At 50.9% G+C, this 15,341-nt stretch overlaps 1 protein-coding gene across 2 annotated transcripts in view; it reads left to right on the top strand.

Moving 5' to 3' along the window:
• The window catches only part of LOC307199160 (zinc finger protein 783-like), a 29,299-nt gene extending 14,108 nt beyond the window's left edge, over nt 1-15,191 (top strand). Inside the window, exons 6-8 of one of the 2 annotated variants that reach the window (XM_079946860.1) lie at nt 771-893; nt 3,315-3,413; nt 4,685-15,191. In XM_079946860.1, coding sequence (XP_079802986.1) covers nt 771-893; nt 3,315-3,413; nt 4,685-5,397 — 935 coding nt within the window. In that variant the 3' untranslated portion in view covers nt 5,398-15,191. The remainder of the gene's footprint in view (nt 1-770; nt 894-3,314; nt 3,414-4,684) is intronic. The other variant, XM_079946861.1, reaches the window with a different exon arrangement.
• The last annotated feature ends 150 nt before the right edge of the window (nt 15,192-15,341 follow it).

Genomic DNA, 15,341 nt, shown 5'->3' with positions numbered 1-15,341 from the left:
CATCATATATTATTATTCCAACATCTTTCTAACAAATATTAATTTTACAATGTTTCTGCAGATAGTCTTTAAATTTCCTCCAGTCTTCCTCCACCGACTCTTCTCCCTGGTCTCGAATTCTGCCAGTCATTTCCGCCAATTCCATATAGTCCACCACCTTCATCTGCCATTCTTCCCGGGTGGGTAGATCTTGTGTCTTCCAATACTTTGCAATAAGTATTCTTGCTGCTGCTGTAGCATACATAAAGAAAGTTCTGTCCTTCTTTGGCACCAATTGGCCGACCATGCCCAGGAGAAAGGGCTCTGGTTTCTTCAGAAAGGTATATTTAAATACCTTTTTCATTTCATTATAGATCATCACCCAAAAGGTCTTAATCCTTGGGCATGACCACCAAAGGTGAAAGAATGTACGGTACCTTCTGTCTGTTTACATTTCCAACATTTATTATCGGGCAGATGATAGATTTTTGCAAACTTGACTGGTGTCATGTACCACCTGTATATCATTTTCATTATATTCTCTCTTAAGGCATTACATGCGTGAACTTCATACCTGTGGTCCATAACTGTTCCCAGTCAGCCATCATAATATTATGTCCAACGTCTTGTGCCCATTTAATCATAACAGATTTCACCGTTTCATCCTGAGTATTCCATTTCAACAGCAAGTTATACATTCTTGACAAGTTCTTAATTTTAGGATCTAGGAATTCTGTTTCCAATTTTGAGCACAATAAGGATCTTAACTCTGCTGCTTGGCTCCCCAACAGATTATACGGTTTCTGGACTGGATACTTTACCGAGCGACGCAGAAGGAGCCAACCCCTGTGAGTCACTGCAAGTGGGCAACTTGGAAGCAGAAACTCAGAAGGGCTTTACTTCAGACAACGCAGGTGAGCGATGAGATTTCGGGGGACGCACCCCAGATTCAAAGCAGCTCATGCAGCAGAACTGTAAGAGCAGGGGGGCAGTGGCGATCAGCCCAGGGACCCAGCACCTCTGGCAAAGGCCCTCCACACTCCCAGGAAATTTCAAGCAATTCACACAAAAAACTTTTTGAGAATTACTGACCAGGGTGGGGCATTTCAGTTCCATTTCAAGGCCGTAATTTTGGAGCATTTTAATGTATATTACGATGGCTCCAAGAAATCTTCCTGCTGCCTGGGGGCAACCTTGGAACTGTATATTTGCACTGTATGGTGCATAATTTAAACATCGGCTACAAAAAAAAGAGGAAGCAACACGGACGATTGGATTTCTTAGTTTGTGAAATAATTTCAAAGTGTTGGTGCTGAGCTTGAAAGCCCTAAACGGCCTCGGTCCAGTAGACCGGAAGGAGCGTCTCCACCCCCATTGTTCTGTCCGGACACTGAGGTCCAGCTCCGAGGGCCTTCTGGCGGTTCCCTTCCTGTGAGAAGTGAAGTTACAGGGAACCGGGCAGAGGGCCTTCTTGGTGGTGGTGCCCACCCTGCGGAACGCCCTCCCACCAGATGTCAAGGAAATAAACAACTACCTGACTTTTAGAAGACATCTGAAGGCAGCCCTGTTTAGGGAAGTTTTTAATGTTTGATGTCTTATCCTATTTTTAATATTCTGTTGGGAGCTGCCCAGAGTGGCTGGGGAAACCCAGCCAGATGGGCGGGGTAGAGATAAATAATAATAATAATAATTAAAAAATACTGTAGTGCAGGGAGTTGTAGATGACTCGGGGTCCCTTTCAACCCTACAATTCTATTAAACTGGTACCTTCCAGGGGTGTTTGGGGCTTTAGGGTGTTGGAACACGCCTGGGGGCACACGCAGCCCCCGGATCGAGACAAACCTCTCCGGGCGTCTTCCTTATGAAGCGCAGCCCGGGATGTTCATAAATCTTCAGTCCCGGTGCGCACCAGCAACACATATCCAAAGATATGAAGATATCAGCAGAGTATAGCAGAAACGACATGTAGATTAGGTGTGGCATTCAAAGTAATTTATTAAGCAATATATACAGGACAAAGCAATCATGGCGTCCTCTTACATCTTCTCAAAGAGAAAGTACAAAAGTACAGTGGACGCTCGGGTTGCAAACATGATCCATGCGGGATGCACGTTTGCAACCTGCAGTGGCACGTCTGCGCACATGCGGGTTGCGGTTTGGAGCTTCTGCGCATGCGCGACTGCCGAAACCCGGAAGTAACCCGTTCTGGTACTTCCGGGTTTCGGCGGGTGCGTAACCCCCAAAAAACGTGACCTGAAGTGGCTGTAACCTGAGGTATGACTGTACAACACAGCGGAAGAGATAAGACTGACTTCCATTCTCCCACTTCCCAAACCTGGAAAGTAAACACAAGACATGTGATGTAACAATCACATATCCAGCAACGGGAGAATGAAAATGCTGACATAGGGGAGGGGTAGTACCACTGGTGGGAGATATGCCGTCGTGCTCCTCTGGGGTAGTTTTTTCTCCTTTGGTCCCCGATCTGCACTCAAGCTCTCACCTGGGGCTTCTAGAAGCTGTCAGCATGCGACAGTGTAAACAACTTGGGAAATGACCAAATGTCCGGCTAAACCAGGTGAGGGGAGCCGATGGGTCTCAAGCCCTCGGTGAATTAGGGGCTTGTCTTGTCCTGCATGCGAAGACGGGCTCCGGCGGACGGAGCAGGTGAGACCAAAGGTGGGTCCAGTGGTTAAGAAGGCAGTAATCTAGCAGCTCAGTATGGGGAATGACATGGGTGGGTGTTTATTGATCTATTTGATCCGGGCAGAGCAACAGGGGAAGCTGGCTTCCAAAGCAACTTCAATCTCCCTTTCCCAAAGTGTTAAAATCGAGATGTGGAAAATATGGAAAGAAGGAGGAGAGGCAGGACTGAGATTTGGAGATACCGTATTTTTCGCTCTACAAGACGCACCAGACCCCAAGACGCACCTAGTTTTTGGAGGAGGAAAACAAGAAAAAAAATATTATGAATCTCAGAAGCCAGAACAGCAAGAGGGATCGCTGTGCAGCGAAAGCAGCGATCCCTCTTGCTGTTCTGGCTTCTGGGATAGCTGCGCAGCCTGCATTCGCTCCATAAGACGCACACACATTTCCTCTTACTTTTTAGGAGGGAAAAAGTGAGTCTTATAGAGCAAAACATACGGTAGGCTTCAGAGGTCCAGACTATAGGAAGTCCCGAAAAATGAATCATTATAATTTGGATGATAATTTGGTCTTTTTTATTTTATTTTTTATTTTAATTGGATTATGATTGGATGTTTTTTATTGGAAAATTAATAAAAACGATTTTTAAAAAAATAAATAAATCTCCCTTTCCCCCTCGCTCTCGACAGGGTCACCGGCTTCCAGGTCGGATGCAGTTTCGTGGGTCAAACAGGAGGAGACTCCCGCAGGGAGGGATGGAGGAAACAGCCCTCAAAGCGCTTGTTATGGTGAGTAGGAGACTTAAGCAAGGGTAGGGCAGCAAGGCCAAATAGCTACAAACCGCCAGCACGTTTGCAACGCTAAGCAGAGTTCGGCATGGTTTTAAATTGGATGGGGGACCATCTGTTGAGATTCCTCCTGGACTAGATGACTCAGGGATCCCTTAAAGGTAAAGGTAAAGGTACCCCTGCCCATACGGGCCAGTCTTGACAGACTCTGGGGTTGTGCGCCCATCTCACTTAAGAGGCCAGGGGCCAGCGCTGTCCGGAAACACTTCCGGGTCACGTGGCCAGCGTGACATCGCTGCTCTGGCCAGAGCCAGAGCCGCACACGGAAACGCCGTTTACCTTCCCGCTAGTAAGCGGTCCCTATTTATCTACTTGCACCCGGGGGTGCTTTCAAACTGCTAGGTTGGCAGGCGCTGGGACCGAGCAGCGGGAGCGCACCCCGCCGCGGGGATTCGAACCACCGACCTTTCGATCGGCAAGCCCTAGGCACTGAGGCTTTTACCCACAGCGCCACCCGCGTCCCCAGGGATCCCTTACAACTCTGCAATTCCACTCATGCCTCTTTCGCCAGCGGGGAAGCATCCGCCAGCCTACGGGCCTAATGTGGCTCAGAGTGCTTAGGGGCTGGTGTGGTGTAGAGGTTAGTTGCACTGGCTCCCGGTATCGGGTCAGGTTCAAGGTGCTGGTTTTGACCTTTAAAGCCCTTTGTGGCTTAGGGCCCTCGTATTTACGAGACCGCCTCTCCTGGCCTGCCCCGCAGAGGACCTTAAGGTCCATGAACAACCATAGTTTAGAGGTCCCGGGCCCTAAGGAAGTCAGACTATCCTCTACCAGGGCCAGGGCCTTTTCAGTGATGGCTCCAACTTGGTGGAATGCTCTGTCCCAGAAGACCAGGGCCCTGCAGGATTTAACTTCCTTCCACAGGGCCTGTAAGACAGAGCTATTCCACCTGGCCTTTAATTTGAATTCAGCCTGAACTTTTATTTCCCTTCTCTTCCCTCCCCTTCCCCTTTTATGAAGATCACCCGCTCTGAGACCCCACAGTTAATTCTCCCCTGGCCTCCTCGCTGGCCCAAGTAGGACCAATTCAGCCAGCTAGCCCTGGGGATTATCTGTTTGATTTTTGAATTCTGCCCCCCCCCCCGATCACCCCCTGGCTGCGCACAGGAGGAAAGGGAAAGAGTTTCAATGTCAGTGTTTAATAATACGCTAAAAAACTTTCAATACGATGGTTACACCAAACCCTTTCCTCTCTCTTCCTTGCCACCCAGCTAACGCCACAGCCCAGCTGCACCCGGAGGAAGCGCAGAGCGAGGAAGACCCCGCCAACCCACCCCTCCTGCTCTTCCTCCCCGGGGGCTCGGTGGCGCCCATTTTGAACGGCACCATCGGCGAGAGCCGGCCCCTCCCCGGCCTCCGCGGCGCCCGCAACGGGAGGCACCCTGGCTCTCCCTCGGCCAGGGGCACGCCAGAAGCGGCGGTGGAGCGTCCGCACCGCTGCGCGGACTGCGGCAAGACCTTCAGCCTGTTGCTGAGCCTTCAGATGCACCAAATGAACCACCAGAAACGGAAGCAGTACGAGTGCTCGTTCTGCGGGACGGCTTTCAGCAGCCCCTCGGAGCTGGTGCGGCACCGCATGATCCACACGGGCGAGAGGCCTTACCAGTGCTCGGTGTGCGGGAAGGGCTTCGTGCGCAAGCAGCACCTGGTGCCCCACCTGCGCCTGCACACGGGCGAGAGGCCTTACCACTGCACCGAGTGCGGCAAGGACTTCATCTGCAAGCACCACCTGCAGGAGCACCACCGCACCCACACCGGGGAGCGGCCCTATGCCTGCGCCCAGTGCGGGAAGAGGTTTCGGAGGAAAAAGTCGCTGAAGGACCACTGGAGGGTTCATAGCGCTGAGGAGCAGCAGCAGCAGGGACAGGCGGGCTCTGCCCGGGTGCCTGAGGGCACGGAGGGGGACGTCCGAGTGGAAAATTAATGTGCTGGCTCAGGTGTAGCTCAGCGCACAAGGCACACAGTTCGGCGGTGTATTTGTTTCTTTACAGCTCGGCAACGCTTCCCATCATTGCAGTTGCTGGGAATGTAGGTCTCTGCCCTCGTGTTTCCTCCTCCCCAAGTCTCCTATTTTCCAAGCAGCCTACACCAGAGGGAAGGGGTGGGTGGGAATCTGTGCCCTTTGTTCTGCTACATACACAGCCGTCCATGTCCTTGGAGACAAAGGCAGGGAGCTTAGTACAGCAGAAGCGGCAAGCTTCTGGAATGATTTTGCCCCCCCCCCCCCCGCTTCATCATCTGAGTCTGAACTGCTTTCTGCACCTGGGTCATCTTGCTCACTAAAGCCTGTTGCTTCTTCTGCCTCCAACCATTCCTCCCCTCCTTCCTCCTCTGACCTGTCCTCTGTGTCCCTCCACCACTCCCTGGGCTCTGACGAGGCTTCCCTAGGGGGTTCCCTGGCTGGTGCTGTAGTCCACTTCTTGTCATCCTGCCAAGACGGTTGGGTAGGTGGGTGGGTGGCTCCTTCTTCCCAGAGTCTCTTGGCCATGGCCAAATGGCTCTGTAGTTTCCAAGCCCGAATGCAGATGTGCCTGTTAGCTCCATTCATTCTAGCCTTCTCCAGCAGTTCCGGACTACAACTCCCATCAGCTGGGGGTGCTGATGGGAGTTGTAGTTCGAAACCACTGAAGGGCCCCAGAGTTGGGAAGGACCCTCTTAAGCTGTTCGAGAGCCCCTTGGGTACTACTCCCCACCGTTGAAAGCACCTCCACCAAACCCTTGGCCTCTGCTTGCCCTCCAGCAGTTCATTGCCTCCCTCCCTTGGCATGTAAACATTTTCTCTTTTTACCAGTGTTGCCTCTCTCATCCGTCTGTCCAGTTCAGGTGTGCTGTCCTTTTCTGCACAACGGGTTCGCAATCCTCCCAGGATTTTCGCAGCAGCTTTTCTTTAAGATAATAAGTGTGGGGGGCAGGATCTGTTTGGTGCTCTGGTTTTTGTATACGGTTTAAAGCGCTCCCTAAATAATAAACCACCCCTGGCTGCAAGCGTGGAGTTTTCTCACTTGCTTGAAACAAGTTCTGTTTTCCGCTTGTCTTGCAGCTTAAATACGTTCAAAGACACTGGCATATGTGCTTCGACTTACTGAGTCTTGGTAAGACACTGACGAAGGTGAAGAATTTAGCACAGAAAACAAGCACTTGGGGGGTCAGGCAGAAAAGCTCTCTAAACTTTTTATATTCTTTATGCAAAATACACTTAGCGTGTTCCTTTAAAACTATTTGTATGGTGCCCTTAACCAACCCAAAGCTCATTCTGGGGCTTAACTGCAGGAGGGGCGTTAGGCCCATCACACAAACATTATTTTTTCTGTCATGGTGCCCTTAATGCAACAATGCAGCTTGTATTCCCCTGCTCACATTTAATATGGATTTTCCTTTGTTGGGCACGATCCAGTTTGGGGAGGGGGGAACAAACAAACCGTTTGCAGTATTGACCTCCACATTTGGAAGGCTCACCCCTAGTTCAAGACGCTGTATTCCAGTCACCCCTTAACACACCTGGCTCCTAGAAAGCCGCTCAAAGTAGCCACAGACCCCTTTCTCCCTTCCTGAACTCCAGTCTGATCCCTCTTCCCGCGTCTCGTTTCAGCCACTTGCTGACCAACACCAAGTAAGTTCTCCTCCGTATTACTCAGTGGGTTTCTAAAAGCAAACAGTGGGACAACTTACTTGCAAATCTGACACCACCCAGATGTTCTGGATGTCGTCTCCCACAAGACTCGGCCTGCACAGCTGGGAGTTGCAATCCAAGGTATCCGGAACACCGCAGGTTGGCTAAGGTTGTTTGTGTGGTTCTCCTTGATTTTTTTTGGTGTGTGTGTGTGTGTGTGTGTGTGAGGGGTTGTGGCATCAAGAGTGGGAGGTCCTCAACTTCTGCAGAAAACAGACCAGAGCCTTAGATTCCCCCCTCTCTTAAGAGGCAGTCGGCATTATTAATTCCTTATTCCGGTAGCTGGAAACCAGGATTATCCTCTCTGTGCGCAAATTCATTTTAACATCAGGGAGATTAGCAGCATGTAAATGCAGCCGATTTCAAGGGCTTTTCCTTTCTGCGGAAAAGACGCGTGTATTTGGGGGGGGGGCGCGAGGGAGCGTCACAGGAAGCTTAGAGGCAGTGTTTTAAACTCTCTGTCATTTGCTGCTTTTTGAAATCCGTAGAGCACTCTGCTTTCACAGAATCGTAGAGTCGGAAGGGACCCGAGGGTCATCTAGTCCAACCCCCTGCAGTGCAAGAATCTGAGCTAAACCATCCAGGACAGATGGCCATCTGACCTCTGCTTAGAAACCTCCAAGGAAGGAGAGTTCATCACCTCCCGAGGGAGACCGTTTCACTGTTGAACAGCTCTTGCTATCAGAAAGAGAAAGCACTCTATGCAGTGTGGAGCTGAACTATGGAACTCACCGCCACAGGATTATAGAATTATAGAACTGCAGAGTTGGAAAATACCCTGAGGGTCATTTAGTCCAGTCCCCTGCAAAGCGGGAATCTCGACCGAAGCATCCATTTGGCAGGGGGAAGGAAAGAGAGGGAGGCGAGAGAAGAGCTATAGCTCAGTGGAAAGGCACCTCCTTTGCAGGTTCAAACCCAGCTGCATCCCTAGGTAGATAGGACTTGGGGAGATGTTCTGCCTGAAGCCCTGTAGACTTGTTATTGGGTCGGTTTAGGCACCGCTGAACTAGAGGATCCAACAGCCACACTCTTGTCTCAAGGCAGCTTCCTACGACAGAGAGAGAACCCAGAGCCACAAAAAAACGAATTCAGACTAAAGCTGGCAGCCAAGGTTGAACATCTAGAAGCTTTATTTAAACCCTTTACAATAGGTAAGAATCACAACATCAAATCCGGAAACAGCTGCTTTTAAAAACGGAGACTGTCAGTAACTATTACAAGTCCGAGGACAGGAGAGGAAGGTAAACAGATAGAAGCAAACGGGTTTTAAGATCCTGCCGTCGTGACAGCAGGGCCCTCTGAGCTCCCACTCGGACTGGTTTGTCCAACCACCTCTCTCCTGCGTTCCAGGCGCCATCGCACCCATGCATTTTCTTAACACACCCCTTCCCTCCCTCCCTCCCTCGCCCCAGCACCAACCGGCTAGGCTATTGTGGGAATACCTGCGTAATTCTACCTCGCTGCACAGCCACGGCCAGGAGTGGCGCTCCCTTCTGGTTACACAGCCGCACCGGGCGAAGTCGTGCGAGATGGCTCTGGCCCTTCGCCAAGGAGGCGCCCCAGCAACAACTCCCAGCAGTCCACAAGCCAGCCTGGAGGGCACCAGCTTGGCGAAGGCTGTCCTACGGCTACAGCAATGACTTTTGCACGCGTGCACACACACACAAGGCAGGCATTTTCGCCAAGGCCGCCCCAATCTCTCTGCCTCCCTTTGCAAGGCCAGTGCTCATTCCCGCTCATTCAAGATGGGCAAATCACCCGCTGTAGTGGCACAGATAACCTAACCGCTTCCATCTACCCTTTTGCCCTTTCTGTACTGTCGCCGACGTAGAATCGCCAAAGCGAGGGGAGAGGAAGGGGTTTTCTTAATCTGGATGGTGCTCGTAATAGACTGCTGGGGATGGAAGCTTGATTAATCTCCCAATATTGTTCAGAGGCGGGAGAGCAATGGCATCTGCTCTCTTGAGTTCCTGCAAGCCCTCGTAGGAAACAGGCCAGCAGCCGCTCTGCCTTTTCCGACGCCATCACCACCCCGAGAAGGGGCTTCAAGCAGCGTTACGAAGAGGACATCCCGTTTGGTTCTCCAGCTAACTGAGCGGCTGTTGCCGTTCTCCGTTCTGCCATGGCTCCCCCAACCTGGGGCGTTCCAGCAGGTTTGAACTACAACTCCCAACAGGCCTGTTGGGAGTTGTAGTTCAAACCTGATGAAGCACCGCAGGTTGGGGGCGGCTGTGATAAAACTATAAGAATCTTTACAAGCAAAGTGGAGAGTTCACGGTTTTTTACTCACTTTCACCACTCGGCGTTGAGCTGCAGCCCCACCCTGTCCAGGTACAGCCACAAGGGAATCGGTACTTTTGATTTCCCAGAGCCTCCTTGGCGAATCTAAAGACCCTGGTATGCCAAAATTTCAGCCAGCATTCTTCGTCCCTCTGGACCAGCCCTAATACAGTTGGGTGTGTGCATGGCTTTCCTGAGCCTGTCCGCCCCACGATGGAAGGGAATCAGAAATGCCAGACAAATCAGAAACGCCACTTGCAAGCTACTCTGTCGTACAGTAGCCCAAGTGGCGAAAAGTACATTCAGGGTAAAGACAGATGTTTGTTTTAAGAGCGAGGGAGGCATATTGAGGGTGTCCCCCGCTGCTCTGCAAATCAAAATGGTTTCTCTTTCCGGACCAAAACAGGTCTGCGGGTTTTCCAATTAGCTCTGCGTGAAAGAGCCGGGGGGGGGGGGGGGGAGAGGATAGACTTGTGCAGAGCACCTATTGGCTAGCTGCTGTGACATCAACAACCGCTTCCACCCCGTCACGTAGTTTTGCAACTGTTTTAAGAATGCTTGCAGATCCTATTTTGGAGGAGGTAAGGCAAAGGATGGAAATTAACATGAGCATGCTGCTTTTAATAATAATAATAATAATAATAATAATAATAATAATAATAATAGTGGTGATGAGGCTGGCTTGATGTGCAAGGCTAGAGCAAGACACAGATGGATGCCTAATGGGTGAAAGGCCCACTCTTGACAGCTCTTAAAAGCCTACAGCTGTCTTTACCCTAAAGTCGTCTGCAAGGAAGGCGAAGAATTACCCCGGGCTGGCAGAGAGGCGTCCAGACTGTCGCCAGAGCCCCATACAGCCTCTCACCCGGGCCTTTTGATCCAGACCCATCTCTGCTTGGCAGCAGATAACCCAATTCCTGCTCTGTTTTGTGCGTACCACTGATATGTGACACTACGGCGCTGAAACCCACTTCTGAGGCCACCTTTCTGCCCAAGAAGATGGAGCCGCAAGAGCATCACCCAAGATGGCAGGACCACACCCCCCATGCCAGTTGAAAGGCAACAAGCCCCTTGCCTCCGATCATCTATGCCACACACTTTCTTCACCAGCCTGTTGCACCCTGGCCGTTCTCACAAGCGCAGAGGCTTCAAAACAAGGTGTTCCCTGGGCTAAGAGTGCCCCTGTGCCTCTTGCGAAGAGCAGAACCTCTCCTAATTCCCTGGGAACCAGCTGATGGCTACCTCAACCAGCTGCCTCCTAATCCACCACCGGACCAGCTGGCTAATCTCCTGGCTTCCTTGGGGGAGGGCTTGGCTTGCTGCCCAAGCGAAGCGGCTGTCTTGAGAAGCTCCTGATTCCCTTCCCCATTCATCAAGCAATTCCCTAAAAGCAAACTGCGTTTCCAAAACACCAGGAACTGCGCTACCCTTCCCCTCGGTCCAACCAGGGCACCCTCACACAGAACACGTGTCGCTGCAGATTAGGCATGAGAGATCTCTTCGGTTGTTTCTGGGCTGCATTTGTAATCCTCAGGCTCAGGCTGAGGGGAGCTGGGAGCCAAATGAAACCTAGAGCGCCACGGGCTCCCTATCCCCAGTGGTGATGAGGCTGAGGTTGCCCTTTAGTGTGCATTAGCCAGATCTGTGGGCCTCACCATTGAACGGAATGATCAATAACACACCCAATATTCTACAGTAACGGCACAGTGCAAGGGAAGAAGGGCAGTCATGGAGATACTATCTGGCGAAGCCTCATCTTCTTTCTGAGGAACCCCAAGGAAAGCAAGAGCGAAAACCACCCCATAAAAGGACGCCGCAAAACTACAATTCACCTCCAGGTTAAAAAACTGCACACCCAAGTTGCATTCTTATATCTAACTAGTGCCACTGTTCGTTCCACCATCCAAGCTCAACTCAGCCTCATTTTTGGGGAACAACACGGACGACCTTGCCCAACAACACAAAACTTCCAAGGTTCTGCGGAACTCTGATCCTTGATGAAAAGAACACAGACCTATGGTTTCTGTAAACCACAGGTGGAAAAGCGGTGCCCTCCAACTGCAGATGGACTCCAACTCCCATTGACCCTGCCCAGGCTGCATGGCCAGTGGGAAAGGACGATGGGAGTTGGAGTCAAAGATCTGGAGAACCTTGGGATTCTCAGCCTGGTTGTTAACTGCCCAAAGCTCAAATAGGGAGCGAGTTACACAGCTACATGTGCACGAGTGTGTCTTGCTGCCTCCTCAAGCCCGTTTACGCCATGCCTCTGCCAAAATGGATCGCCTGGATCGTCCACCCTAAGCCAAACACTGTCCTGCAAATTGGCCAACTCACGAGGGAGGCTGGTTGTGACGTGCAGAGCTGCAGTTTCCACTTGCTGCCCTGGGAAGGAAAACCTAGCCATGACCTCCGATGGCAGTTCCCTCTACAACATTAGCTAGCACAAGGCCACGATCCACGAGGGTGTTCTCCCAAAGGGGATTCTGCAGGAGAACGTCCCATCCCAATGGATTGCGGCCTCATGGTTCAGGTGCATCTTCCACCCTTACTGGTACCCAAATAATATCTATGGCCACATTTTTCATCTGCACTGAAACCTGATGGTCAAACAGAGACAAGATCTAAGCCAGGTTCTCAAACACAGCCCTGGGAGCAAGGGTGGTTCATTTATTGCTTTCGCTTCTTAGCCTAACAGCCACCGCCTCTAATACTTCTCATGATCCGTTTTGTAAAAAATACCTACCTAACCCCCCCAATGAAATCTGCTCCTGCCCCTCCAAAACAAGAGGGAGGAAAAGGAGACCAGCGCTGGGCTACGAAAGCCCTTTCTCCCCAACCCACCCTGCCCCGCCCCAGAATTGCAGTATTTACAAGCTACTTTCAAATCTAAAATTGCATTGTTGTAAAAATCCTTATTAGAAACCAAAGCTGGGGACTAAGAAAAACTTCCCCGTAGCAATCGTCTTTAAGCGTCTCTCCGGGTCTAAGGCTAAAAACACAGGCACGACACGTGTTAAGTGAGCGTGTTGTGCGGGAACGAGTGCGCGCACACTGCAGAACTGGGCGCAACCGGAACCTGCACATGTTCTCAAGACAGGCGGGTGCTAATATCGACCACCTCAAAGTGATTCGGTTCAGGAACAAAGAAGGAATCAACAACCCTTTACAAGACACTTTTTTTTTTGCGCTATCACGAAAGATAAAGTGCAATGTTATTTGACTTCCCAACTGAGAGTCCTCAAGCGACGGATCGTAGGAGAAACACATCTGGGCATCGTTGCAAACAGGAGTAGGACCCTCCGGCAAACAAAAGTCAATTGCTCCTCAACTTGGGGGTCAGAGGAAAGGGAAGCCAAGACAATGGGGCTTCCTGCTGAAGTATCTGAGCCCCCCAAACACTTTTCTGCAAAAGAAACTGGGAGTCTCAGCTTCTTTTCATTCTTTTTTAAAGCATGCGCCCCACAAGCTTCGTAGGGCAGGAGGTCGATGAGGCAACTGCTTGCCTTTCTACGGAAGCCCAGGAAGCTCCCATTTTCGAGCACACAGGCCGTCCTTATTGCTTCAAGGGACAAGTTTCCCTCTCGGATGAGGGGGTCACCTAAGCAAGCGCTCCCCTTCTGCCAACACCACCCCCTTGGCCTGGCAGCGGGGAGGTCAGCGGAGTGGAAAACCCAAGCTGGTGTTTAGAGGTTGGGCGAGAGACGTCATCAGCCACAGGGCAGGGGTGTAGACCGGAGGGGAAGGGAGCCATGCACGGCAGGTGGAAGTGGCGATCTTGAAGGGCTGGAACAGAAAAACGCACACACACAAGTGGACCTGCTCCGCTAGGAAGACGCTGCCGCCCAGGCATGCTGCTAAAGCAGCCCAAGGCAGCGTCTTGCTCTTGGGGCGAGCAGTTCCACTGTTTATAGGCCTCTCCAACCCAGGGAAAAACCTTCCTGGAGGAGCCAGGAATCCAAAATCTAAGCAGGGGAACCAGTTTGATGAGATGTTCACCTACGCAAACCTCGCCGGGGCAAGTGGGGAGATACCACTGGGCTTTTGCAAAGCTACCCCACCCATTTGAAGGCTTTCCACGGGGCCTGGCCCTCAAAGCAGAGGAGATTTGGGGGTGTCTCCTATTACATCCCCGTCTTCAGCTTCCACCTCCTGCATTGCCTGTTTGAAACAAAAGGTTGGAGTTGCCAGGACAAGGTCTCTCAGGGAAATGCCAGGACAGGAAGGGAGAGGAGGTGGTGGTACCGGGGTGGCGGATGGGAACGTGCGAGGAAGCTGCACAGCAATGTGTAACAACGTGGGTGAGGGGCTTCCTGAGATCTGGAGGGCGGGAGAGTCGGTGGGCAGGTACAGCAAGCTTTGCAACAGACTTGGAAGCAGACTTGGAATCAGCGTGGCCGAGATGGAAGGTGGGCAAGATGGATCACAAGCACACATACATATATTTCTGTACACTGACAGGCCCCTTTCTAGGTGCAAAACCTGCAACTTCCTCCTTAAAAGGTTTCTATAGTATTCCAAGGAGGGGAAGGGAGATGCGATTCATGAGATTTCAGCATACCGTTTTGATGCCAAAAAGGGGGAAGAAAAAAAGCCCCGCTAAGGTTTTAAAAAGCCATTTTATTAGAAACCATGCAACCTTTAATATTTATATATATATATTTATTTATATATATATAAAAAAAACCAACAACCACAAGTGCAATATGTCTTTTGTGTGTGAATGCAGACCCTGGGTTTGCTGTGTTGCTGAAAAGCACACTGTGACCAGAGATTAAAGGGGGGGGGGAGAGCTGTGCTGTCATCGCTCCTCCTTCCCACAGCCATAGTCCCCTTCCTGCCTCCCAGCAGAAGTCTGCCTACAAAACACATCGCCCCCGCCCAAATATTTGTTCCCTGCGGTTTGGGTTCCCCCTCTTCCTTTCAGAATTCCCCCACGACTCTCACAACACACCATTTTCAAAGTTTTATTTACATTTCGTTTTAGTGTCATTTGCAATGCAAAAAAAAATTAATAAAATTGCCGAAGGTGCTCAACCTCTTCTTGCCAACACTTCCCCCCCCCCATCCAACCCATACCCACCCCTAGAAGAAGAAGAAGAAGAAGAAGAAAGGGGTCTTTTCTTCCAAAGGAGAGCAATCTCTGCCTCTTTCTCTCCTTGGCACCTTCAGATCACCTAGCCAGCCCCATGAACATGCTGCCTCTCGTCAGACCCTCAACACTTTCCCATAACCCTCTTGGTATTTTGGGGGGTGGTGGGGCAGCGGCCAAGCAGTCTCCCCACACCACACCCTCCCCAACTCTGCCAGCATGCCCCACTGCCAGGGGCGAGCTTCCTTATAAATGCCAGACTCCATCCCAGCCTCTGTTCCAAGGTGCACAGATCCCGGAGCCAAACCCATCGTGCCTTGAGGATTAAATCCTGCAAATATATTCCCCTGCTCTTTCTCCAGGATGGGCAGCGAAGGATCCGCCCCCCCCCCATGGGAACTAGATCCTGTTGAGATGCAATGCAGCAGACCCTAAAAAGAGCCAGGGCTTCTCTCTGCAGCAGTCAGTTAAAAAGGACCTTCGTGGCTTTTTTGGGGGGGGGGGGAGGGGAGCAGCGAACACCATTCCTCTACCACCCAAAAACTCCTCTCAATGCATCCTCAAGAACTTTTAACCAATGTGGCTTAATGCCTTATTTTGCTCCATCATTTCAAAGTTTTTTTTTTCCTTTTTAAGCACACACAAAAAATAAACACCACACACAAATGAAGAAAAAAAATTAAAAAACGAAAGAAAAAGAACACAGTTAAAATGGCTGGATATGTCGATAAGAAGCCAGCAGCACTGCAGCAGCGGTTAATGTTTTTTTTTTTTTTAATTCTCCTATGGCAAAGGGCAAGGGGGGAAGGGAAGGGAGCGCGGTGAGCCT

This window comes from Podarcis cretensis (assembly GCF_951804945.1).
Source record: "Podarcis cretensis genome assembly, chromosome: 12".
NCBI classification, from domain to species: Eukaryota; Metazoa; Chordata; class Lepidosauria; order Squamata; family Lacertidae; genus Podarcis; species Podarcis cretensis.
This window is presented reverse-complemented; position numbering and strand designations above follow the sequence as displayed.